We start from the raw sequence: 27,614 nt of genomic DNA, 5'->3' as shown, positions 1-27,614 counted from the left end.
TATTTACAGGCGATGGATGGTGATCGTAGCGTGATAGTAGCGCAGCTCGGCCTCTCCAACTCTTCGTCTTCTTCGTCTTCCCTTCTTTTCTCTTGTCCGTGCCTTTCGTATCTGTTACAATATTAACCGAGGCTCCTGTGGCAGTCTTTGACTTTGCGACCCTCGTCTGTATATTGTCTGTTACCAATTCATTGTACTTAAAGAATAATAAACTGAAACTGAATCCATCCGTAGAAGCCGGATGTATCTCAGTGCGCGCCTATTTCTGCCACGGCCACACATGCCGAAGAGTAGCGCGATATCGCGCCGCCGTTTATTTAATATTTCCAAGAGCAGCAGAAGAACGTTCGCGGTGACACCACACCTGCGCCCACGTTCCTATCCGGAGCGCTTGTGGCTCTCGATCCCAGCCAGTGCACCTGGTCTCTCGTCGAAACCACTGCCCACATATGAAGGCCTCCACCGTGTCATCGAGCGCACATCTCCGGTGAACAACGTGATCGATCCCATTGAACCATCTTCGGATATGCGCCGTCGGGGACGAGACATCGTCAACGTCGACCACCTCAAGACCTGCTATGACCCACTCAAAGTGACAAGCTATTAGGTCGCCGGGTGGCTCCCTTACCATTCTCTGTGGTAAAGTGGGTCATCCTCTTCAGGGGTTTCGCTGCTGAGTTCCGCTCGCGCTCGGAGTCCGTGCCGCGCCTAGACTGTCACCGCTGCGCTGCTCCTAGTGCCGGTCTAATAAACACCTTAGTAATACGAAGTTTTTCATCCATATTCCTCGACATGGAAAATGCGCACGACACGACGTGATGCTTTCAACTATTGCTGGACCTGTCAGAAATGTGTATTCGTGGAAGCATGTTTAGTGTTATACAAAGCTGCCCTTCTAACCGTACTTTCATAGTAAAAATTGCCAATGGTGGGTCCAAGCCCTTAATCCAGGAAAACTCATTGCAAAGATGAATTCCTTGCATTCCGTCATTCCACGCAGTATGTTTTATTCGGTGTATGTAGATGACCTACAGATAGGAATTAGGCCGTGTAAGCTCGCAATCTGTGAACAACAGGTTCAGCTTAGTCTGAACGAAGTCTCTAAATAGACCGATAAAAATGGGTTCAGGCGGAACCCGAATAAAAACTGTTGTATTATTGTTACTCGAAAAAGAGTATTATGCCCTAATCGATATGTCCGACTCCATAGAAAGCACATACCGGTGAGCACTGAGTGCAATATTTTAGACATAATACTACACACAAAGCTTGCTTTCAACACGCCCATATAGTATATTAAAGAAAAATTGCACAAAAACAATGAACATCATGAACTGTGGTCACACACACAACATGAGGTAGTAATTAGGAAATGCCTTGTCAAACTTTAAAAGAGCCTTATACGTACGCGGTTAGACTACAGTGCCATAGTGTTCAAGTCTGCTACGCCCGGCACCTCAAAGATCCTGGATCGCGGGCATCATCCGCCACTCTCAAAAGCCCGCACCGCGCCGGTCAGTTGGGCGAGCGCCGCCCGCGCTCGCGTACACTTTTGCTCACGGGATCAAGAATATAGCACAAATGAAGTGTGGATGTGAGCATGCAAGCATAAACTGGGTTGTGCGACCACCAGGAATATCAAATGAATGAGAAACTTGCACTAATCTTTCCTCTGACGACCAACGAGGGGCAATGTCTTATCGTGGTTCTCGAGAAACAAAATGCAGGCGCGGCGGCATCATTTGTTCATACCACCACTCGCTCCTAAAAACGTGTAACCGCAAGCAAGCAAGCAAGAGTGTACTAGAGTATGGTTGAATGGGACGAGCGGCTGGGATGGCGTATGCTTTGCGGTGAGGCGCGCGACGACAAAAAATACTTGGCGGCTCTGCGATCGAACTTGATAGGGCCGCGTCAAGGTCGCGCCGTTAGAAACTGCGGGCGATTCTGCTCGGCGGGGTCGTCCGTACTGCTCGCGCGCTACAATTTGCTATCAGACCACGCAAATGGTGTTTATAATTAGACATTGCATGTATTTATACCTTGGAATAAATGCCTTTCTTTCTATTTTTTACATCATTTTACAGATTTTTTATTCTGCTAGGTGACTGCACGTGCATTGCGGCCGCAGTGTCGGCTTTCATTCTGCTATGTTATTGTACGGTTCCCTTTGGAAAGCAAATATTTCTCTTGTTCTTCAAGCAGTATGTATCCTTTTTGCATCTTTTTGCGCATACAGTTATTCATAAGTAGGTCGTGCGAAGCGCTGCCAGAAAAACATGTGTAAGCTCCTGCTTGCCGCTTGAAACAAATAATATTTATGAATTGCCTTCCGGGATATTTAGCTCACGGCCATCGCCGCCGACACCGGCTTTTCTGGGACACGAGCTCCTTAACGCTGTCGCGTTAAAATGTATCGGCCTCATCCGGCGCTGTGTACTCAGATTTACGGCAAGCACTCTGATAGAAAAAAAAACTCCAGTGCAACATACCATTCATGTTTCCGTCTTTGTCGCGTAACAGAACGCGGAGTATTTGGCGCGGGTTTCCTTATTGCGGACGGCACTCGGGAGCCAAAAACACTTTTAGGTAATGATTATATATGCTAATATTTGGCGCGTAAGCCGCGCAAAATTTTATGTTCAGTCCATGCTTAACAACAACAAAACTCAGTGCCGTTCCACTTGTGCAGGATGACCAGCGCAGCTGTGTATGCGGCCCCTTAATGTCGAACTGCCCCTCCGCGGGGGTCGGCCCGATATTGTACAATCTTCGTGATCGGCCCACGTATGGGGAGTGCTTATCAACGCCTGCGTCACCGCCGCCGCGGGTCGACCTGGCATTGCACAATCTTCGGCGTTCTTTCTGCACGCGAATGCGATAGTGGGGTAAGTAGCCCTTAACTCCTTCCTTGTTAAGTGTATGTGGCGTTGCGCTGCGAAACTCGAGCTCGCGGGTCCTGTCGCGGAATTCAATTCGTAATTTGTAATTCTGTTTAGGTGCATGTCAAGGAATGCCAGTTAGTGAGAACTGAACAGAGTGCCTCATGAGCATATCGCCAGCCGTAAAACGCTAGAATTTGCTCAATAAAAAAACAAGAAAAAGAGAGGGTATCTGCGTCCTTGGGCTTTTTTCTAGGGGTGTAAACGACAGAAATTATTTCGAGTCTGATTACTGAGAAAAACATGTTACCCTTATCTTAAATGTCGTACCTCCAATGTAATGACGTTCCCGAATGTACGTCCGTTCAACTAAGCAGCTTCTGCAATATAGATGGCTGTGTTCAGTTATCCAGTGCACTATCATAAAAACAATACCGAAGCATTTAAAGGAACGGCATGCCTCACATATTTCTAGATCTGTAATGCTCGTTGAAGAAGTGTGGTACTACATTGGGCAACTAGTTTTAATGGGACTGTCAAAAATAGGTTTCGCTTGCCTCAATCAAGTTTGCAGATTTCCAGGCTGTCCCAAAACGGGGCGTTTATATTGAATGACAGCTAGGAACTTGTTCACCAGAACCGATTAGCACCCGTGCGTTAATTGGAACTGGTGCACCTGGGCGCAACAACCACAACTCTCCAGCAGCACAATCATTGGGAATAAAAAAAACTCGCTTGCATCGGCCACTCACCTTCGAGACTACAAACGTGCTGTCATTCCTTACATTCAACCGCATACGGATATTCATTATTTATTAATTTTTAATAGTAAATTCTGATATCGAATACAATCTGAACAGCAAATACTATTCGATTAGACTATATGTTTCTACATCACTTCGCCTTCTGGCATGTTGAAGGAGATCGCGAGACAAGCCACGGAGATTACTTTGGTTAAGACTTGCCGGTCTACCGGATTCATTTTGACTACATAGGCAATATCTTGTCCCTAACGTTGCTGTTCATATTAACGTGCAATAGTTGGCTCGATTCATTTTATTTGAAACTCTCTTGGTTCACCTGGGGATGGTGCAGCTTTTAAAAGAAACACGCTTAATCCGGACGGGAGTTCTCATTTTTTCAATCAGTGTATTAAGAACGTTTCATAATTTTTGTCTTGCATATATGTCGTGGAGAAATATGTATATGTACCCTTAGATTTACCTAGAAGTACCTTGGTCATTTGCATCTCCTTGCGCCGCGCAGTTAACGTTTAACAAGCATGTGACGCCCCCTCAGTCATAATCCTCGTTGGCCCGCCACGCTTGGTGGCCTGCCATGCTCGGTAGACAACATTGGGCAATGCACCCAATAAACACCGACGAGCACAGCTTCTCGGCGATCAGTCATCGTTCGTCACCACCACGCTGCGGAGCGTCTATCTAACGGAGGGTGCCTCGAGCCCTCCCTTGTTCACAAACACGGGCGGATCGTGACACGGGCGACGAGGCTGGCGACGAGTACCCACGGGTCGTTCCACGCCACCGCGAGCGGCGAAACAGAAACACCACCCCCCGTTGCCGTCGCCATGCCGCTGTACGGAAGGTTCCTGTCGTTCGAGGGAGATGGGTCCTCCTGACCAGTTTGCCATTAACATGACCGCGTGTTCTTCTGGGAAAACGACACACCCGAGGCCAAACAGCGGGACATTTTCCTCGCCAGTTGCGGGACCCGCGTCTTCCGTCTCCTGCTCAACCTTCTCAAGCCAGTCACGCCGCATGTTAAGACGCTGGGTGAGCTGCTCGCCATGCTGCGCTCGCATTTCATTGCAGCACCGTCCACACTTACAGAGCGTTTCCGCTTCAACAACTGGAGCCGCCGGGAAGGGGAGACCCTCGGGCAGTTCGTTGCTGCGCTACGAGGGTTAACGAGTGCCTGCGTTTTCGGGGAACAGCTGGACTCGCTGCTATGGGACCGTTTCGTCTCCGGCATCAACAACCCCACCATGCAGACGCTACTACTGGAGCTTCCCAACCCCTCGCTAGACGACGCCGTGAAGGCAGCGCTGGCGATAGAAGCTGCCGCCAAGGACGCCGGCGATATTTCCCGTGTGACTGACTCACCGTCGGCGGAAGCGGCAGTCAAAAAGTTGGCGACAAAGGGCAGTACCTTCGGCCGCTGTGGTGGTGCCCACTCCCCTTCACAGTGCCAGTTCTCTCGAGCAAAATTTTTCATGTGCAGGAAAACTGGGCACGTGTATGCCGATGGGAGACGACGAACTTCGGACAGCAGCAGCAGCCTGGTTCAAGCCCAGGTACCGCCCGCCGCCAGGGTAGCCGTCGCAAGGGTATGCGGCGGAGGCATGCGGCAGCAGGCTCAAGCTCTTCCGCGGCCAGGCTCTAGATCATGGCCGAGGACCCGACGATTTTCTACATGTGGCACAAAGGCCTTGTACCATCGTATGTACCGCCGTACACGCTGACCGTCCAAATCTGCGGGCACTCTATTTCTATGGAGCTGTACACAGGGGCTAGCGTGTCAGTAATGGCTGGGAAACTCTTTAATAGTACTTTCCTCGGCGTGTCCGTCGCGGCTTCGGGCGTAATGCTGCGCATTTGGAGGCCCCTCTTTTGGAGGCCAACCAGACTAAGAAAGGAGGGGACGCCTGTGTGAGCACCCCATCTCTGAGCATTTATAACGATGAAAGCATGTTTTTAGATAATTTTAGATTTTGATTATACGCGATTCCCTTCGAATATATCTTCAGTGTTCTAGCACGTGCGCATTGACATAATCAGTGTCCCTCTTTTTTCGTCGCCCTCTCCCCATGGCTATATAATCAGCCACCTTTGACTTCAGTAAACAGTTGCAAGTAGCGCCTTGTCCTGTCTTTTGTTCCTTCTTTGTGTGCCGTTACCATTGGTGCTTCATTTTTTGAAACCTCTGAATGGAGCGAGGCTGTCTCAGGCAGCACCCGGCGTTGCCACCCGGCCCGTTAACACCGGTGCCCAGGCGGAGTACTCGACGGTGGAGGCCACTCGCCTGAGTAGCAGGCACTGTCGACCCGGCTCGGGCGGAGGCAGAGCCGCGTACTTTGAACTTGGATGTTTCTTGTTGTCCGCAAACAAACTGGGGTAAGGGGGTGTAACAAGCATGTGGAGCCCCCTCAGGTATTATCGTCCTTGGCCCGCCAGACTCGGTGTCCTGCCATGCTCGGTAGGCAACAATGGGCACCGCACCCAATAAACATCGACGAGCACAGCCGTTGGGCGGTCAGTCATCGTTCGTTACCACCACGCTGCGGAGCGTCCATCTAACGGAGGGTCCCTCGAGCCCTTCCTTGTTAACGAACCCGGGCGGATCGTCGCATAATGAATGTAGTTTAATTCACTATTTTATTGTTTTATTTGATCATTCTGCCTGATCAATAATCCACCAACAAGCAATGCGCGTCAAATGAGACGATATGAATAACGTTTTCTTACGTAGCCTCATGTTGCAGATAGGCGGCCTCTGTGGCAAAAATTACCTGTTACATTTATAAAACAATGTGAAAACCAGCAGTTCACCTAGCTAATACTACAATTGGTACCGGTCGACAAGAGTCGCGGGCGCACCAGTCCAAGTAAAACTATAAATAGTTTTAGTGCACAGACTTTTTGCAAGAAAAACTGGGCGTCCGCCAGCGCTCGCGCAACGAACGCGCGCTCGCTAGCAGACGACGCACTAAACAAAGACAGCAAAATTGACGATCTCATGTTGTATAACACATGGCTCAAATATATATACGTGGAAAAAACGTGTTAATCAATATTTGCAGAGGAAATAAAGCACTTATAATGAAGAAGAGTAACACTTGCTAGGAGATTTATTAGGAACGGGCGCGAACGAGTAGCAGTCACAAGAGTTCGGCGAAGGGCAGCGACCACGAGCTCATGTCGGAAACGAGGTGCTGTGGCCCAGGCAGGCTACTCTTCCTCGTTACACACTATAATAAGAGCGTACGCGCGCAACCAGTCTCAGGGCCCGCAGCGACATTCCGTTTAATACGCCGCGAACGGGCGGTGGGTTGCGCCACCAAGTTCTTGGTTATTATACTCCCTAATCTACTACCTAGGTTAAAAAAAAGAAATAACGAAAAATTCCAATATGAACTCCAACAACCAAGTTTTCTGACCACCTAATGCGAACTTTGCTTTTGTACGTCTCCGTTTTCTATCATTTCCCTACTTTTTTTGCACCAATATTCCAATCGACTCTTACTAATCTCTGTTGCGGACATGTTTACTTTTCCCCTGCCCTCACTCAACCAAAGGGCTTCAAGGAGGCCATCGGTGCCTAAATCGACCGCTGGGCTGATGTCTTCACATTCTAATAAACCATGCTCCATCGTTTCCATAGCTTTAGCGCAGCAAGCAAATGCTTCTTCTTCCTCCTCATACGTCGCTTTGTAGGTGCGTGTTCTAAGCGATCCAGATATCGCTTCGAAAAGTAATGAGCTTCCCTTTGAGTTATCATAAACTTTTTCTTTCCTGACTTCGTTTTTTTCTCTAACATAGTTACTCATGGCCGGTTTCTTTTGCATTGTCGCCACCCATCGGATTATTTCAGCGTGTCTGACTTTCCGCTTGACGTTCCTTGTTGCTGTGTTTCCCACCCTACAAGCCGCATACTTGCTGGTAAACTTCCTAATTATTTTCCTCCACTGTGAATCAATGTTTTTCCGGTACAGATACCTTAACACTCTCCCAGCCCATCTGCTTTCTTCCATATTCATCAGTCGTTCTTCATAATTAATTTTACTGTGTGCTTTCAAAACTAGTCTCGCCCATATCACCCTGCACAGCTCCATTTGTAGTCTTCCCGTGAGAGTCCAATGCGAGGCGTCCCACTAACCTTTGGTTCCCATCGAGTCCTGATTGTACCTCTGATTTCAAGCACACATCCACATTTCAACAAGTAAGTCCTGGAGCCATTACACCTTTCCACATACCCCGGAGCACCTCGTACCTATTGTATCCCCATAGCGCTCTGTGCTTCATTATGGCGGCATTTTCTTCCCCTTTACTGTTATTCTTTTTTCTTGGGTTTCCACATAACCATTGCCTCCATTTATCCATATACCAAAGTACTTATATTCTCTCACCCGAGATATTTCCTGGCCCTGTATTGCCACTGTCTGTTCACTATTTTCATTGAATACCATAACACCTGATTTTCTAAGACTAAATTTCAAACCTAAATTCTTGCCTTCCTGTCCACAGGTATTAGCCAGACTTTTCAAATCACCTTGCTTGTTAGCTAGCAACACAATATCGTCCGCATAAAAGAAATCTGGAAGCTGCTGTACTACTGTACCTGCCTGTTTCTATGAGAGATTAAACCCGATATTACTTCCTTCTAGCGCCCTCTCCATCCTCACCAGGTACATCTTAAACAGCAATGGGGATAAATGGCACACCTGCCTCCTCAGGCCCTTGTTGATATCAACTTTCTCCTCGCTTCTCATCGCTTCCAATTCAATGCAAATGGTATTGTCTTGGTAAATTTCTCTCAAAAGCTGCAGACAATCGTCACTTAGGCCTTCCCCTTGCAAAATATCCCACAAAATGTTGCGGTCTATGTCGTCATACGGTCCTGTAATGTCGAAAAATGCTACATATAACGGTGTGCATTCTACTCTTGATATTTCAATACACTGAGTAAGAACAAATGAGTTATCATCCATACGGATACCTATTCGGAAGGCATTATCATGTTCTCCCAAAATGCCATGATTGTCGGCCCATGCTTGCAGCTTTGATTTCATTGCCGGCATCGCTAGCCTGTAGATTACCGATTTAATGGTCAACGGTCTATACGAGTGAATTCTATCTTTATCTCCCTTAGCTTTATAAATTAAATTTTCTACTTTGTCACCAACTATCTGGTATTCTTTTATCGTATAATGTGTTTTATCCTGCTTTCACGAGAGCTTGCTTACTTCGTGGTCCTAGTTCATTAATCAGCCAAACGGGAACCTTGGCTAGCCCTGTGGCTGTGCGCTTAGGAATTTTCTATTCGGGTTTCTTCCAGTTGAAATTTGTCAGCACCAGCTCCTTTCCCTTTGGTTCCCTTTCATGCTCTTTTTTTTCTTCGAATAAAACCTCGTCGTTGCCTTGGAAAAATTCGGTTGTTATTTTTCGGATGTAATTTATTGCCGCTTCTCCATCTAGTCTGCTTCCATCTTCGTCTAGGATATGTTGCTGTAGTGTTGTTGACTTCCTGCCTAATAATTTTGTGTGGTTCCAAAATATTCTAGGGGTGACCTTCTTTTTCTCACGTATTTCTGACAACCAACACTCACTTTCACCTTTTATCTTGGATTGCACCACTATTTGAACCAGATACTTTTTCTCCCGGTATATTTCCCATTTACTGGCTACTTCATCCTGCAGTGACGGCGCCGTTCTTGCCAGCCTGTGCTTTCGGGATGCTCTCTGTCATTCGGCGATCGCTTCTCGTATCGCCCTGTGCCACAATTTTTCGGTTACTTTGTTCCTTTCCAACGAACATGATTCTCTTACCGTATTTCTGGTGTTATTACACTTAGAAGCTCACCATATTCCCACTCTTTACTTGGCCATTTGCCAAGTTCTTTCTCGACTTTAGTGACCATATTCGTTATTCGTTCAGCGTTCAAATTTGGACTGGTCATGTTGCACTCCTTGCTCATTCCCAACTCCTTATCCCATTTTCAAAATGATGCGTTTGTGGTCACTCCCTGTGCTGCTATACCCTTCCTTATCAATGACCATTACTTTCAACTTATCATGAATTCCTTGTGTCATCTGAAATTATTCAATGGTTCATTGCCGGTTTCCTACTACCCACGTGATTTCCCCTTCACACTTAGGCCCTGTATTCACGATAACGAGGTTGTGTTGCTCACAAAGCTCTAGCATTGACTTCCCATTGTTGTCGGTATAGCCATCTCAATCCTGTATGTGGGCATTCATGTCACCTAACAGTATAATTTCGGCATCATTCCCGAAATCCTCAAATTGAGCACTTATGCATTCCACTAACTCTTTACTCTTTTATGTGCAATTATTTATTGGTCTACCAATACGTAACGCCCAGCCAAGTTTCTTTCCGAATTATTGTACCTGATAACCAAAGAAGCTCTTGACATTGCGAATTTACTCTTTTCCATTTGGCTCCCTGATGGATGAGCATTCCTACCCCCTTCCCTTTCCTTCCGATTTAGTTCTGTTGCATCCTACGCAAACATAATTCTCAATCACGGGCAGCTGTTCCGAGTCTCTAAGGTGCGTTTCTGTAACCGCATACACCCCTATTTGTTCTCTATGTAACTGCTCCTCAATCTCTGCCCACTTTTCCTTTCTTCTGCCACCCTGCATGCTTATGTAGCCTATTGCATGACGAGCTCTTTTTCTTGCTTTCCTCCTTTTTTATTATTGACGGCGATGCTATTCTGAGGTTCCTTTAGGAGACCGTCTTCATTACTGCCTACTCTGGCTTCCTGAGCGCCCGCGGGCACAACTTGTGCACCGGCGACGCCATGGGAGCAAAATGATGGATGAAGCGGCGGAAGTAAGATGCCAGGCCCAAGAAATTTCTTAATTGTTTTTCATTTTCAGGGCGAGGGAAGCAAAGCACGGCAGCAACCTTGCCGGGATCTGGTCGAACGACATCGTTGCTGATGAGGTGGCCCAACACTGATGTTCTTTCTGGCAAAATGGCATTTCTTTGTGTTGAGATGGAGTCCAGCGTTGGAAATACATGTAAAAACTTCGTCCAAACGCTCTAGGTGCTGACGAAATGCTTGTAGAAAAAATAGCACAAACAGGTCTTCCAGTTAAGGCCACGTAAAACTGTCGATCATGAATTCAAATATTGCAGGAGCATTACATAAACCGGAGGGAATGACGTTGAACTCGTAAAGTCGGTCTGGTGTTGCAAAGACTGTCTTCCCCTTGTCAGCTTCGTGCTTGGGGATTTGCCAGTACCCGGATCGGAGGTCTAGACGAGAAATATTCTGCACCCTGGAGGGAGTCAATGGCATCGTCGATTCTTGGCATCGGATATACGTCTTTGCGCTTGATCTTATTAAGGGCTCGATAATCGATGCAAAAATGTAGAGAGCCGTCTTTCTTGCGAACCAACACAACAGAAGACGACCAAGAACTGGACGATGGCCGAATGATATCTCGTTTGAGCATGTCATCAACGTTATCCGCAATGATTTTCCGTTCTGCAAAAGACACGCGATACGGGCGGCGGCGTACAATCGAACCGCCTTCTGTTTCGATGCGATGTACTGCGACGGAAGTACATCCTAGAAGACTGGAGTGAACGTCAAATAAGGCACTATGTTTGCGCAGGAGTGCCAAAAGGTCTTCTTTCTGCGCAACAGTAAGATCTGGATTTATCGCGGCTGTTAAAGCAGCGGCAGCAGTATGATCATCAGTTGTGGTAGACAAAGGGGGTGATTCGGTGTGAAGCGGTACCAGCGAAAGAGGTTCGGTGTCAGTAAGGCAAGTCACAGTAGTGCCCTGGATGAGCACAACTGGCGAAGATGTAGGGTTATGAAAAGCGACGAATGCTCTACCGTCCTGAAACCGCAACAAGCTAGGAGTAAGGCTAAGCCCACCAGAAATACAGTGACCGCTCAGTGCAAGGAACACATCACCGTTAACAATTGTGTCGGAAGTCAGTGTGATCATATGCTCATGGCCCGCGGGAATTAGTCGGTAGACGTGACGAAATGGAGGCTGTGAGCATCGAGAGCGGACGAGCATTCAGTGTCCGTCATATGACTAATTCGGTAACGGCAAGAGACAAGAAGTCCCATCCCAAAATCATCGCGTAGGTACACGAAGGCAGAACGAAAAAATTAATGTGGTGAAGAATGCCATCAATGAAAACACGCGCAGTGCAAACACTGGAGGACTGAACAAGAACTCGATTAGCACAACGAAGGGGAGGACCATTATACGGTGTCTTCAATTTCGCAATCGAGAACACAAGTCTGTACTTATAACGGAAAGCGATGCGCCTGTGTCAGCCAAGGCTTCGGTTCGGACACCTTCAACGCACACTAAAAGTACATTTGATGGGCGCTGCGGAGGAGTTTCACGATGTCCAAAAGATGCCTGCAGCTGCACCATTTAGGTTTCCAGGTGGTGATCGGAGGACGAAGCAGCCGGTCGAAAAGGGGAAGAGGAGCGCCGCATCGGTGATGGAGAGCGACGACGCGGGAAACGCAATGAACCGGCAGCGTTTAAGTCCTGTGGAGATGCGAAACGTCGTTGACAATCGTAGTAAGAACGCCGACGTTGTGGTACAGGGGCAGAAAACTCATCCGTTTGAAACCTGTCATAGCCACGCCTTTAATCTTGCTCACGGCGTCGGCGAAACCTGAAATGTGGCCACGGATGCCACAATAGTAGTAAACCGGTCGAGGTGGGTTCCATGCGTTGTAAGACGGAGGCGGTGGTGGTCTTGCAGTGATAGGATTCAGGGAAATGTGCGGTGCAGGTGCATGTTGTGGTGGCTGCTGGGAGGGTGGCACTGTAGCGGCAATCTGAGCGTAAGTTGAATAGGGTGCGGGCTGGGGACTTGCGGGCAGGTCAAGGCAGCTATCTCTTCCCTTACGATATGGCGTAGGCCCCAACCAGGAGGCGTCGTATGGACCTCAGGAGGGGTTTACGAAGCGTGGGCGTGCAGTTCCTCACGGACGATGGAGCGGATCAAGGCACCTAGCTCGCTGTCATTGGATGCCTTTAAATCAGAGGTGTCAGGGTGTAAGCGGAGCATATGAAGCTCATCGAGACGCTCACACGTACTGATGGCGTCTGCGACGGTAGTGGGGTTCAGCACTACAAGAACATTGAATGCCACAGTGCCAATACCCTTCAGCAGGTGGCGTGCACGGTCACTCTCTGCAATCGAGGTGTTCCCGCGGCGGCAGAGGGCGAGTACGAAGTCGTACGAAGTGCACGACTCGCCCGAGTGCTCAACCCGCTCAGCAAGCTTCTTGGCGATATAGGAGCGGACAGACGAGTTCGCGAAAATCTGGCGTAGGTGGTGTTTGAAGGTGCTCGAGTTGACAAAATCGAGCTCATGATTGTAAAACCAAGTTTTGGCGACGCCGGTGAAGTAGAAGGCAATGTGAGCAAGTTTTGCAGATTCGTTCCAGTGGTTAAAGTCACTCACGCGCTCGTATAGCTCTAACCAGTCTTCAATGTCGTCACCTGGAAGCCCAGCAAACACCGGTGGGTCCTTCTGAGGGGTGGTGACCGTCCAAAAAGGGTTTCCAGGAGGAGCAGGCAAGGTGGATGTCGTGATATATTGGTCTGTTGGTCCTGGCACATGGTCGAGTGTAGTTGGTAGAGGCGGCGACCCGAGCGGAGCTCCAGGGATGTAGTATAGGCGAAACTGGAGAGAGACCGGTAGCGAGAGCACGAAGAAACTAGACAGCGCACTCCACCACTTGTGAGACAAGGCTTAGGCAGCCAGTCTCTTCTTTATTCTCTCAAGTGAGAGCCCCACCACCAGGCGCCAAAACAGTGATGATGATTAAATACAGGTGAGAATATGAAGCGTACGAATAATGCTTACAATGTATATATAGTGTGTGTGTGTGTGTGTGTTTGTGTGTGTGTTTGTGTGTGTGTGTGTTTGCGTGCGTGCGTGTGCGTGTGTGTGTGTGTGTGTGTGTGTGTGTGTGTGTGTGTGTGTGTGTGTGTGTGTGTGTGTGTGTGTGTGTGTGTGTGTGTGTGTGTGTGTGACGTGACTGCTCCGCAGTGTTCTTATTGCTCTGGCAATAACAGAGCTCGTAAGATGCTTCCGCTTCTTGGGAGCTATCTAGTCGTAGGTGTACACAATAATACGTCAAATAAATATTTAAATATTAGATCTCTCGTCATTTTACAAGGTATCGAGCATTACACTTGATCAACAGAACACTAGGCAACAAGAAAGCCTTCTTTGCTAGCACATACCTAGCCAGCCCCTGCACATCGTAGGCGGATACCATGAGTGCTGGAACGGCAGAAATACTGGCACTCAGCAGGAAGTCCTTCTTCGTCTCGTTCATGTATGAACGGAAGTCCTGCAGCAGTTAAGGAAGAACAAAGTGGACGTGGCAAGCGTGGTAATACTTCTCAAGAATGTTGCTAAGCAATCAGATACAATTTCTCAAATTGTACGCACTGGATGCTCCCGATATGTTAGTTAGTTAGTTAGTTTGGGTTTAGTGGCACAAAGGCAACTAAGGCCATGCTGCGCCAGTCACAAGACAAAATAAAAAGGACCGTTAGGGCAGGGATGATTGGTTGGCAAGAATTAAAGGCAAAGGTCAGCGCTTGGTATAGCAACAATCTGTAGTAACTTAAATTGTCTTCTTCAGTAACGTTGGCGATTGATGATTGATCACTTAACCATTGAAGCCCTAGCGTGCCTTTCAGAATCTATATGCAAAAGGTCAACGCAACATTCACAGGCCTCGCAAGAAAGTAGACTTCGAGACCAGGCGCACCTCTCGAAGGTCTGCAGCAGTACGTTTGTCCTTTGCAAATAGTCACATCATCATCAGCAGCCTGGTTACGCCCACTGCAGGGCAAAGGCCTCTCCCATACTTCTCCAACAACCCCGCTCATGTGCTAATTGTGGCCATGTCCCTACAAACTTCTTATTCTCATCCACTCGCCTAACTTTCTAGCGCCCCCTGCTAGGATTCACTTCCCTTGGAATCCAGTCCATAACCCTTAAAGACCATCGGTTATCTTCCCTCCTCATTAGATGTCCTGCCCATGCCGATTTATTTTTCTTGATTTCAACTAAGATGCCAATACCTCGCGTTTGTCCCCTCACCCAATCTGATCTTTTCTTATCCCACACCCATCATTCTTCTTTCCATAGCTCATTGCGTCATCCTCAATTTAAGTAGAGCCCTCTTCGTAAGCCTCCAGGTTTCTGCACCGTAGGTGAGTACTGGTAAGGCACAGCTTTTATACATTTTTCTCTTGAGGGATAATGGAAACCTGCTCTTTATGATCGGAAAATGCCTGCCAAACCCACCCCAGCCCATTCTTATTCTTCTGATTATTTCCGTCTCATGATCCGCCGTGTATTCTCTTACCACTTCCAGTGCCTCGCTGCCTATTGTAAATTGCTGTTCTTGCGAGGCTGTTAAAGATGACTTTTGTTTTCTGCAGATTGATTTTTAGACCCGTTCTTCTGCTTTGCCTCTCCAGGTTAGTGAGCATGCATTGCAATTGGTCCCACCAGTTACTAAGCAAGGCAATATCATCAGCAAATCGCAAGTTATTAAGGTATTCTCCATTAACTTTTATCCCCAATTCTTCCCAATCCAGGTCTCTGAACACCTCCTGTAAACACGCTGTGAATAGCATTGGAGAGATTGTATCTCCCTGCCTGACGCCTTTCTTTTTGGAGATTTTATTGCTTTCTTTATGGAGGAGTACAGTGGCTGTGGAGCCGCTATGGATAACTTTCAGTATTTTTACATACGGCTCGTCTACACCCTGATTCCGTAATGCCTCCATGACTGCTGAGGGTTCGACAGAATCAAACGCTTTCTCGTAATCAATGAAAGCTATATATTGACACGTGTATTTATCTTTATCGGGCAACCACGTTTCGCCGCTTAACAACTGTAATCGCAGAGCGAGGGACGCGCCTGCATGTATCCCACGTTTCTGGAAAGTTATCGACGCTTCTATCCGCGTGTCTGTTGTCGCCGAACCTTGTGTTATCAGATTTCATCGCGTGACACGAATGGTGTAGAACTTTGTGGAAGACACGCGGGTCCCATCAGTTAATCTGGAACATTCGACGACTGATCTATAAAAGCCGACGCGCTTGACCCGCTGATCAGATTTTTGACGATCGCCGACCATGTTCGCCGCTATCGTTGTGCTATCGTTTCGCCGCTATCGTTTCTGCCGTGACTTGGCAGTGGTGACGACGGCACTGCATCTCGCCTAATCGCTGTCGGTTATTTGGTGCAGGTCTCCGATCGTTCAGCTGCACTACGTCCTTCTGTTCCTGCGCATCACCATCTGCACATCACTGTTTGCTGCCTTCCAGCGACGTGTGAAGATAACATCCGGACGGAAGTTGAACAGTCAGCAGTGCTTGGAACCTGTTACAACTAGCGGCGGCGTTTATCAACCTCAAGAAAGCGCATATAAGGACCTGCAAGAGCTGCTACCGGCCACACTTGGCAGTGGTGACGACGGCACTGCATCTCGCCTAATCGCTGTCGGTTATTTGGTGCAGGTTAGTGCTCGGTAAACTTGCAGTATCTTCCGGTTCTTCTTAGACGTATTCGTTGTTGCCACTGCCATAATTTGTTGTTTGTTTGTTTTTGTAAACATACTTCTTTTGCACTCTTCGACTTGCTACTACAGCGTTGTATGAGTGAAATGGCCAAGGAATTGAGCAAGTTAAAAGAAGATTTTAAGGCAGAATTTAATAAACTCAAAGATGAACTTAAGACGTCGAGAGAGTCATTGGAGAGAGACTTGCGAATTGAAATTCGTGAGCTCCGCAACGAACAAAGAAAAATGACGGAAAGCCTTGAATTCTCACACGGTACTGTGGCGGAATTAAAGAGGAGTCTGGAAGCAGAAATTGCAAGAAATGCTAAGTTGAACAGGGAAAATGAAGCTTTGCAAACCAGGTGTACAACTCTTGAAAAGCGTGCTTGTGAGCTTGAAAGACGTATCACGAATCAAGAACAGTACTCGAGAAACTGCAATGTCGAAATTCAAGGGGTCGAAAAACGTGAAGACGAACAGGTCATCGACATTGTTTCAAAGATTGGTACTGCTATTGGCGAACCAATAGCACTTTACGATATCGAATCCTGCCATCGTGTGCCGACAAGAAATCCTGACAAAACAAACATTATTGTCCAGTTTAAAACGCGCGCGAAACGCGACATAACGCTGAGAAAGGCCAAAAGGACAAAGCTCACTAACTTGCAGATTGGGCTTAATAGCTCGAATTCCGTTTTTGTTAATGAGCATTTGTGCCCTACTCTGAAGCGGCTTCTGGGCATGGCTATCAGACGTAAACATGAACACAAGTGGAAGTCTGTGTGGACGTTCGGTGGCAGGATATTTGCGAGGCAGTTTGATGACTCAGTCATGATTCAGATCACAGACGAGGCTGACCTTGACAAAATACGCTAGTTTTTACGGGTTACATCTGTTGGTTGCTACTAAGAAACAGAAAACCTCCAAAAATGGATTATCACGAATTTGTCTTGCCACGTCACATTAACCCAGCTAACGCAAATTGTCGCTCTGTTCTGCACATGAATGCACGCTCAGCTTCTAGTAAGCATGCAGAAATATGTGATTTTGTAACTGCATTTAGTTTCCAATTTTCTGCCGTACTAATCACAGAAACTTGGTATAATGATGGATACACTATGCTAAATTTACCTGGCTATAATAATTTCTTTCTAAATAGGCCTCAACAACGAGGTGGAGGCGTCGCTATATATGTTAAAAAGGGACCAACGTATGTCTTAGTACCAGAATTTTGCAGGGTTACTGATGACTACGAAATACTAACACTGCGGGACAACACAGAGTTCATAGCTGTCGTATACCGCCCACCACATGGCAATACGTATGCATTTTTTACTTACCTCGAAAGCTTCCTAGACTACATCTCAGTAAATAATTTTTACCTTATTAGCGGCGGTGACTTCAATATAAATATCTCGGAGAACACACGCGAAACGACCGCCTTCAAAAATATCCTTAGCTCTACTGGTTTCACTAATTTAATTAGTACTGCGACACGCGTGACACTTACTACTGCATCAACTCTCGACTTAATAATTACGAACGTCGAAACCATTGTACTGCATGCGGGAACGTTGGCATCAGGTCTCAGTGACCACTGCCCCATATTTGCTGTATTTGATAGCATTATACGTGACAAAAGACGCGAACCTGAGCCTCTCGTTGTTCAGCACTTATCTGAAACAGCCTTGCAGTCGTTCAAACATGAAATAACTAAGTGCGATTGGTCACATGTTACGCGTACAAGAGACGTAAATGAAGCCTATTGCAGATTTCTTGAAACCTTTCTTCACGTGTACATTAAGCATTTTCCGTTTAAAACTCTTAAACAATCTAAAAAGATAAGGAAGCCATGGGTTACACGCGACCACCTAGTAATGATAAAAAATAAAAATAAACTGTATCATCTATTTCTACGCACACGGTGCCCGTCACAGCTGAAAGAATTCAAGGCACTACGAAATAAGCTAAACAGTGAGCTAAAGCGTGCTAAAATTATTTATTATCATTCACTTTTCTCTGATATCAATAAGAAACGCCCAGAGGCTGTTTGGAGGGTGGTGAACTCTGTTTTGGGTCGCGGCAAGAAGCATATCACTCCAGATAGTATCACAGTCAATGGTCAGCATATTACTGGCACAAATCTAGCTGAACACTTCAATGCATACTTTGTGAATGCTGGCGTGCCTGATTACAAGAAGAGCCCTACTAACATGTCACATACGCAATTTTTGAACTACAACATTAGTGACAGCTTGTTTTTAGCTCCAACCGATGAATCTGAAATCTTCAGAACCTTCATAAACCTGAAAAACAGCAGGGCCTTAGATATAAATGACGTGCAGATAAAGTCAGTAAAATACGTCATTGCATGTATCTCTCCCGTTCTAAAGCATATATTTAACCTTGCACTAACTTCTGCTGCTTTCCCCGAAGAAATGAAGATAGCAAGGGTGTCTGTAATACACAAAGGAGGTGATCATCAGTCCATGAAAAACTACAGGCCAATATCCGTTCTGCCAGTTTTTTCCAAAGGCTTAGAAAAAATAATCTGTACGCGTATAACTGTTTTTTTCTCTAATAAACATATCTTATCAGATGCGCAATTTCGCTTTCGAAAGGGAAGGTCGACAGAAACAGCTCTACTAACAATGAAAGAAATTATAGTTTCCAACATAGATAACAGACTTTACACGTTAGGCCTTTTTATTGACTTTTCCAAGGCGTTCGATTCTCTCAGTCATGAGATTCTTGCGGACAAGTTGTTCGCATGTGGAATTCGTGGGAAGCCTTTGGACTTGTTGAAATCTTACTTAAAAAACCGCCAGCAGAACGTATGTTTGCAGAGTTTCCAATCGTCTTTCCGTCCTATTTCAAGAGGTGTGCCACAAGGGAGCATTCTGGGTCCCCTCTTGTTCAATCTGTATATCAAGGACCTCGTAAATATTGAAAAATCAGCAAAATTTATCATATATGCCGATGACAGTAGCATGCTATTTTCTGGGCCAAACATAAATGATCTAGTCCTTCAATGTAATAACACACTTTCAAAGCTATCCACATGGTCGAGTCTTAACGAAATAAAGATTAATCCTCTAAAAACCAAAATTATTATATTTCGTGCAAGGAGTAAAGTAGTGACACGGTTAAGCCCTATTGTATATGAAGGTCTGAACATAGCTGTAGTAAACGAACACAAGATACTCGGCGTTACGTTTTCCGCTCACCTTAGTTGGAACTCGCATGTGGAAGAACTATGTAGGAAACTGTCATCGACTACTGGAGCATTATCACGATGTCAACGCTTACTCCCCTCAAAGGTAAAACTTCAAGTGTATTACGCACTGTTCGCATCCTATATTAACTACTGTAGTCTAGTCTGGGCTACCACAACTAAACGGAACTTAAATAAAATCTTGCTTTTACAAAAAAAGATTCTTCGCCATGTTGCAAACATTTCCTACCTGGCTTCAACTGAAACGATGTTTCAGGAATATGGCATCATACGGGTACAGCACTTATACAAATTTCGGATTTTGCGATCCTTCTTCTTTTCAAACACTTATAAAGAATTCCTTGTAACTATATCAAACCTAACACCTAACTACCCTAATAGGCTTACGCGACATACCTTAACATGGTCTGTTCCTCGTTACCGGACTACCTACAACTCACAGGCACTCCACTTCAATTTACCATCTATTCTAAACGAATTTCCTGAACTAACTACTGCTAGACAACGGCAGCTATGTCAGTTCTTCACATCAATGTTGTAAATAGAGGTCGCATAGTTATCTTTGGAATGGCGTGCATGTGTCTTGTTTACGTGGCTTTTGCCCATCCTGTACTTATTGCATTTTTTTTTGGTCCTGTCATCGTTGCGCGATGTCTGTTATCAGTGCTATTTTTACTCTTTATTGTTTGTGAAACCTGTTAAATAAACAGAATTTTATTTTTTTACATTTTTTTTTCTTTTTTTTTTCCTTGTACAGTCAAAAGTCTTTAAACGATGATGTTTATTTTATGCTGTATAAAACAATTGATGTGAACCCTGCTGTAACTCTGTATGTTAACTTCAAGTGAGCCTTACGTAAACTTGTTACAGTATTGCTCACATGTTATAATTTTGATCTAATATGCATATATGTGCTGTGAACGTCGCATGCTGCCAATGTAAGGGTCTTCAGGGACTCAGTCAAGCTGCCTAGAGCAGCTTTTAGCCCTGAAGACTATCCAGAATTTTTCTGGTGAAATAAACTTTGATTGATTGATTGATTGATATAAGTGTAGCCTGTTTTGTGGGCACAGGTTCGCCCAATAAACGTTAGTTTTGTCTATCACAGTATTGCTACTGTGTTCTTAACGTCACCACCACGTGACAATATAGGGGTTGGTTATATTCCGCACATTTCTCTATCACCCGATTGGTAGTGCGAATATGGTCTATTGTTGAGTAACCTTCACGGATTCCTGCCTGGTCCTTTGCTTGACAGAAGTCTAAGATGTTCCTGATACTATCTGCGATTACCTTAGTAAACAGTTTGTAGACTACTGACAGTAAGCTGATCGGTCTATAATTTTTCAAATCTATGGCGTCCCCTTTCTTATGGATTAGGACTATGTTAGCGTTCTTCCAAGATTCCGGTACGCTCGAGGTCATGAGGAATTACGTATACAGCGTGGCCAGTTTCTCTCGAACAATCTGCCTACCATCCTTCAACAAATCTGCTGTTACCTGATTCTCCCCAGCTGCCTTCCCCCTTTGTAAAGCTCCGAAGGCTTTCTTTACGTCTTCCGGCGTTACATGGGGGATTTCGAATTCCTCTAGACTATTCTAGCTTCCATTATCGTCGTGGGTGCCCCTCGTACTATATAAATCTCTATAGAACTCCTCAGCCACTTAAGCTATCTCATCCGTATTAGAAATGATATTGCCGGCTTTGTCTCTTAACGCATACATCTGAGTCTTGCCAATTCCTAGTTTCTTCTTGACTGCTTTTAGGCTTCCTCCGTTCCTTAGAGCATGTTTAATTTTATCCATATTATACTTCCTTATGTCAGCTGTCTTACGCTTGTTTATTACCTTCGAAAGTTCTGCCAGTTCTATTCTAGCTGTAGGGTTAGAGGCTTTCATACAGTGGCGTTTCTTGTTCAGATCTTTCGTCTGCTGCGATAGCTTACTGGTATCGTGTCTAACGGAGTTACCACCCACTTCTAATGCACACTCCTTAATGATGCCCGCAAGACTGTCGTTCGTTGCTTCAACACTAAAGTCCTCTTCCTGAGTTAAAGCCGACTACCTGTTCTGTAGCTTATCTGGAATTCTTCTATTTTCCCTCTTACCGCTAAATCATTGATCGGCTTCTTATTTAGCAGTTTCTTCCTTTTCCTCCTAAGTCTAGGCTAATTCGAGTTCTTACCATCCTATGGTCACTGCAGCGCACCTTGCCGAGCACATACACATGTTGTATGATGCCAGGGTTAGCGCAGAGTATGAAGCCTATTTCATTTAGAGTCTCGTCATTCGGGCTCCTCCACGTCCACTTTCGGCTATCCCACTTGCGGAAGAAGGTATTCATTATCCTCATCTTATTCTGTTCTGCAAAACCCACTAATAACTCTCCCCTGCTATTCCTAGTGCATATGCCATGTTCCCCCACTGCCTTGTCTCCAACCTGCTTCTTGTCTACCTTGGCATTAAAGATGCCCATCAGTATAGTGTATTTTGTTTTCACTCTACCCATCGCCCATTCCACGTCTTCATAGAAGCTTTCGACTTCCTGGTCATCATGACTGAATGTAGATGCGTTGACCTGTACAACCTTCATTTTGTACCTCTTATTAAGTTTCACAACAGGACCTGCCACCCCCTCGTTAAAGGTATAAAAATAATTATGTTACCAGCTATATTCTTATTAATCAGGAATCCGACTCCTAGTTCTCATCTTTCCGCTAAGCCCCGATTGCACAGGACGTGCCCGCTTTTTAGCACTGTATATGCTTCTTTTGTCCTCCTAACCTCACTCAGCCCTATTATATCCCATATACTACCCTCTAAGTCCTCTAATAACACTGCTAGACTCGCCTCACTAGATAACGTTCTAACGTTAAACATTGCCAGGTTCAGAATCCAATGGTAGCCTTGCCGGAGCCAGGGATTCTTAGCACCCTCTGCTGCATTACAGGTCTCCCCGCCGCAGTGGTCAGTTGCTTCGCGGCTGCTGGGGAGTGAGGGCCGAGGTTTGATTGTTGTATTCATATAGGAGGTTGTGGCCAAGTACTTCACCAGCAGGGGCGTAGCCAAGGGAGGGGGGGTGCTTATAGGGCGTCAGCCCCCCCCCCCCGAAATTTTTTCGTGCTGTCCATGCACCACCGACCAAAGCAACCCCTGGCGCCGGAAATCATTCTGGATTTTGTGTAGAGCGTCTTTTTCACGCTCGAAAATACATTTCACCGCGAAAATTGCGAACTCGGGGCTGGATTTCGTGGCAACGCTCATGCATCGGGAGTCACACAACGCATGCAGCCCTCTCCGATCACAATGTTTCAAGGATGTTTTGATGGCGAACGGGCTCGCCGCGGCATCTCGCGGAGGCTGCGGAATCTACACTATATCATGGAATTTACGGAGCGCGTGGATGTCAATTACGAAATTTTATGGGTATAAAGTGCTCATAAACTTTTGATGTGAGAGGTGCATTGGCATTTCCAAACGTGTGCTTTAGATTTTCAATTGCGTAACTTTGTAAGTTTAATGCTCCAATAAATATTTGACGCCAAAGGTGCATTGATTTTTCCAAAGTCGTACATCGGGCCATACAACGCGACAAGCCAAATCAACACACTATATAGACAAGTTGACAAAGCCCGCAGCGAGGCCCGATGAGACGAAGCGTCGTGGTGGTTCATTCGTGCCGTCATGTCACATAAAAAATATGAACATTTTTTTTTCATCTGTGCCAAAGCATCAAGTGAAGACACTAAAGCCAGGCAACGTAACTACGTTCTTATTTATGTTTCCTACTTTGAGTTTTAATCGCGAGGACACATTGAGCCTCGTCAAATTGTTTGTTCTAGCTCCCCTACCCGCGGGCTGCCAGAGCCAGCCAGAGCGCATGCGTTTTTCTCGTGTTGCCCCGACCACCACGCGGAGCACTTCGGTGCGCGTTCGGTCTTCCCTGGCCGAGTGCATTTTCGCCTGGCAGACTTTTGGACACTTTCCGGCTAGCAGACGAGAAAAAGAAACAATAGTCGCTAGGCGCCATCCCTGTGGAGACTCGACGGATTGCACCGCATTCGTTTGAGCGCAACCTCTTCAGAAAGCCTTGCCTCGCCGGTGTATGATACCGAGCAGTATGCGCATAGTTCTTGGTGGACCAAGCGTCTCGTATTTTCTTCAATATTCCTTTACTAGCCACATAAGTTGCCCAAAGTAGGCATTTGATTGTGACCAATATATATTGCGCTTTTTTTTTCATTACGGTGCACCCCCCCCCCCCCCAACAAAAGGAAAACGAAAGCGTTGTTGCGATGCAGTGAATTGTCGCATGGTGAAAGTTCTATTTTGTTACTTCTTTTGCGGAAATGGGCCATGGGGCGCTTCAGTTGCCGGATACTCTTATTATGTTATTGCGATAGCAATTATATGGTCGCTCTAGGCGCATTCCTGCCGTCGCCGTCGCCCTTATGTTCCGCATAAAGTCCAAGGGCGATAACATCGTGACCCTGCGCCGCATGCTGCATGTGCGAGTGAAAGCGTGTGGGGTAGGGGGGGGGGGGGGTCGGGGGAATGGCTGCGCTGACGATGGTGGCTCAGTCTTGTGTGCGCAAGGGAGAAAAGTGAGGAGCAAGCCCGCCGCCTTCTGTTACGCTCAATACATCGGGGTGAGTGGATGAAATGGGGGCAGGATCTAGGATTCTGTAACTGTGATTGCGCATCATGTATATTTGCCTTGTTTGACGCATTACATTCCGTGACTTTTTCTTAGATACGTAGATTTATTGGAGACTTACTTACACTTATGGTTAAATATCTTGTTGCGAGGTTTTTTCCCTTTATCAAGCTGTATCCTCGCATTTGTATATTCCATTGTACCTCCGCATTTCTAATGCACGAGTGCGCGTCAAATGAAAGTGAGCCTACCCACCCCGCGCAATTATGGTTCTGTTCATTATCTCCAAGGCCTGCGCGTAGCACACAGGGATCTCTCATTTACAAAAGTGACACGCAGGTGTGAGGATAAATGTTCTTTAATGCTCTCATACACTGGGTTGAACATGGTTGCGTGCCGTAATGGACGTTCCAGAAGTTGAGCAGCGTGGTGTCCTGAAGTTTTTGACAGCTGAAGGTGTTTCCCGAAAAGAAATTAGTCGCCGTATGGCTGCCGTGTAAACTGAACATTACATTTCATTGGCCACTGTGAAGCGTTGGAACAAACTGTTCAAAGAAGGACGGGAAAGTTGCAAAGACGATCCCACACCGGGCCAAAGCCATCGTGCAATCACCCCTAACAAAATTGCGAAAGCTGATGAGCTGATGAGACAAGAACGGAGGATAAGCATCGATGAAGTGACAGTGCGTGTGAACATCAGTGACGGTTTGGGTCACGCCATAAATCATTGACATCTCGGTTATTGTATCTTGGGTGCGCAATGGATGCGCAAAATTTAGAACCACCGCCAGAATACGGGGAAGATCGGCGCTGCCTTTACAGATCTGATCCGGTATCACAATAAGGGTGATGATTTCGTGTCTGGAATTGTGATCGGAGACGAATCATCATGCCACTAGTATACGAGCCTGAAACGTGACGGCAAAGCTTACAGCAGAAACATTCGAATTCACCACCCACAAAGAAAGCAAAGGCTGTCATTTCTGCCGGAAAGGTGTTGTTCGATATATTTTTTTCGATCGTCGTGGGCCATTACTGATGGAATTTGCTAACCCCGTATAGACTATCAATCGTTTCCGATATTGTGAAACGCCGGATCGGTTGCGTGTCGCAATCAAGAACAAACTACGTGAAAATTGACGAATGGGGTTATCTTGTTCCACGATAATGTCCGTGCCCACGTCGCTGATGTGGTTAATACAAAATTGGCAAAGTTCAAGCGGTAAACGCTGCAACATCTGCCATACAGCTCAGACCTGTCGCCTTGCGACTTCGACATCTTGAGGCAACCGAAAAGACAGCTCAAGGGAACCAGATTCGTCTCGGACGAAGACGTGAAAGTCAGTTAAAGACGTTTTGAAGCAGCAACCCAAGGAGCTTTATGAGACGGGATGCGCGCGACTCGTGTCAATGGGACAAATGTCTAAATGCTCATGGGGGCTACTTTTAAATAAGGTACCCCTTTTGTCATATATTTGCATTGGCTCACTTTCATTTGACTCGCCCTCGTATATTCTGCAGAACTCCTGCTTTTTATGCGTGCTCTCTGTTGCGACTATAATTTCGGTGCAATTACTCACGATACACGACCGGTGACAGCTGCTGCTGCGAAATACATTGGAACAAATGACAGCGTCATTGAGATTTTTCACTGGCTGTTGAATATGTACAAGAATGTAAACAAGGATCTTGAATGACAAAGCGTCATTAACATATTTTTTCTCAACTTGTTCATTTCCTGGCCTTTAGATTTTCCATATCAGCGGCATGCACTACTTTGCTGGCTTCGAACTGATGTAGTTCTAATGTTCGTGTGATATTTTCCTTACTTATTAAATAGACAAAAAACGTCGAAGAATTGACATCAGTTACGTTGGGCACAATTTTTGGCACACACACGAGTATATTTTTTAATGAAAAAATACATAGTTTACTTTTATTGACAGTGCGTAGCGTTCAAGACTTCTTTGCAGCATCCTTGGCAATGGCAATGCGGTTATTATTCGTATATTTGATCCCTAGGCAAAATTGTTTAAGAGGAAGCTTTAGCTCGGGCCCAGCTCCAACGCGGCCTATTCAGATACACGTAAAACGCAGAAACGCTTTCTGAGATAACTGCTGAATCGCTTTTAATCAAATTTGTTGCATTTAATTGAGAGAGTAAGTTGAATTCTAGTGTCTGTTGGAAGCGGAATTTCGACATAGGGCCTGAACTTTGTTTAAAATGTTTTAAAAAATTCGATAGTTCGAAAAAAATAGAAGCACGAAGTTTACAAATTAATAGCTCTGTACGAAGAACAGATATTGTGGTTCTGTAATCAGCATCCATTACACCATTAAAAGCGGACAATTCGATATGTCAATTTGTATCTTACATGAATTGGTTATGTTATGTACAAGGGTCCTGCAAAAACCGCATTTCCGTAATACTTAATTTTCGAGACTCATGTATAACATATCAATTTTGTCCGCTGTAGATGTATTTTATGTGCAATTCACAGAATTGTGATATTAGTTTTCATTGCTGATTTACAACGTTGTAAACTTAATTGTTTTCTGAAAATTTTCCATTTTTGCCACTTTACAATAAAATATTGACGATCTAAATCGAAAATTTGAAACGGGCAGTCACTAGAATTTAGAATTTTATTTTAAATGCAAGAAACCTCGTCAAATTTTGTGCAGTGGTTGCCGAGAAAAACGAATTCTCCTTCTACATGTATTTAGATAGGAGCATCCGACCAAATGTTTACCCTTAAGGAGGAGCTGAACAGGATTCGAACCACGGACCTCTTGCACGCTAGGCGGGTGTTCTACCTGTACGCCACCGCTGCACCCAATAGTCACAGCGGACGAGGTTAATAAGGATGAAACCCCAATACAAATAAGACGGTGGATAACACACACCACGCACTCTGAAATCATCAATGACAGCTTATCCTTCAAAAGTAGACTTTACCTGTACTAACCTAAGGAACTGAAACTTAATTTACCTAGAAGAACGTAAGAAAGGTGCACGATGGACCAGCAAAGGGTATCTGTACATTTAGAAAATTTCAAGAGGCAGTCTAAAACTGCTACTCTGCTCGAGTAGTTGAGAAGCAAGGGGAGTCTAAATCAGGTACTCAATTAGGATGCCACAATTGTATATCACTGAAAGGCAGATCCGAAGGCATTGTGGTTCAGCACTGCACAGCGCCAAACCATTCCTTTGCATTCGCTTTCCTTTATCTTCGCTGCCGACTCAAGCGTGGACAGGGTCAAAATGTTTTTGAACAGGCTACTCAAACGTTCCAGTTACAAGAGGATTTTGCGTCCTTGCAGTAGCTTTAGTCTAGTGGCCTCTAGCTTGACCGTGGCTGTTTCGTGCGAGCGCGGCCGTGGGTTGACCAGTCAGATCGGCAGAGAGGGCAGAGACGAGGTGAAGTAAAACAAAAGACAAAACGTTTACATCGGTATGCACGAAGTGGTCAGCCCACCGCCTTTTC

The 27,614-nt window shown here is 45.8% G+C and overlaps 1 protein-coding gene and 1 long non-coding RNA gene across 4 annotated transcripts in view; one reads left to right on the top strand and one right to left on the bottom strand.

Moving 5' to 3' along the window:
• The window catches only part of LOC135913375 (uncharacterized), a 42,523-nt gene extending 24,666 nt beyond the window's left edge, over nucleotides 1–17,857 (top strand). The window contains exons 2-3 of the long non-coding RNA XR_011511595.1: nucleotides 2,693–2,888; nucleotides 15,923–17,857. This is a non-coding gene — a long non-coding RNA (uncharacterized lncRNA). The remainder of the gene's footprint in view (nucleotides 1–2,692; nucleotides 2,889–15,922) is intronic.
• Nucleotides 1–27,614, bottom strand: part of LOC135913374 (chitinase-3-like protein 2) — a 303,766-nt gene that overhangs the window by 128,565 nt on the left and 147,587 nt on the right. For all 3 annotated transcript variants that reach the window (XM_065445972.2, XM_070532609.1, XM_070532610.1), the window contains exon 7: nucleotides 13,892–14,001. In XM_065445972.2, the coding sequence (XP_065302044.1) occupies nucleotides 13,892–14,001 (110 nt within the window). The remainder of the gene's footprint in view (nucleotides 1–13,891; nucleotides 14,002–27,614) is intronic.

The sequence above is a fragment of the Dermacentor albipictus genome, chromosome 1 (assembly GCF_038994185.2).
Source record: "Dermacentor albipictus isolate Rhodes 1998 colony chromosome 1, USDA_Dalb.pri_finalv2, whole genome shotgun sequence".
Lineage (NCBI taxonomy): Eukaryota > Metazoa > Arthropoda > Arachnida > Ixodida > Ixodidae > Dermacentor > Dermacentor albipictus.
The sequence above is the reverse complement of the archived record's forward strand: the minus strand, read 5'-3'. Positions and strand labels throughout refer to the sequence as shown.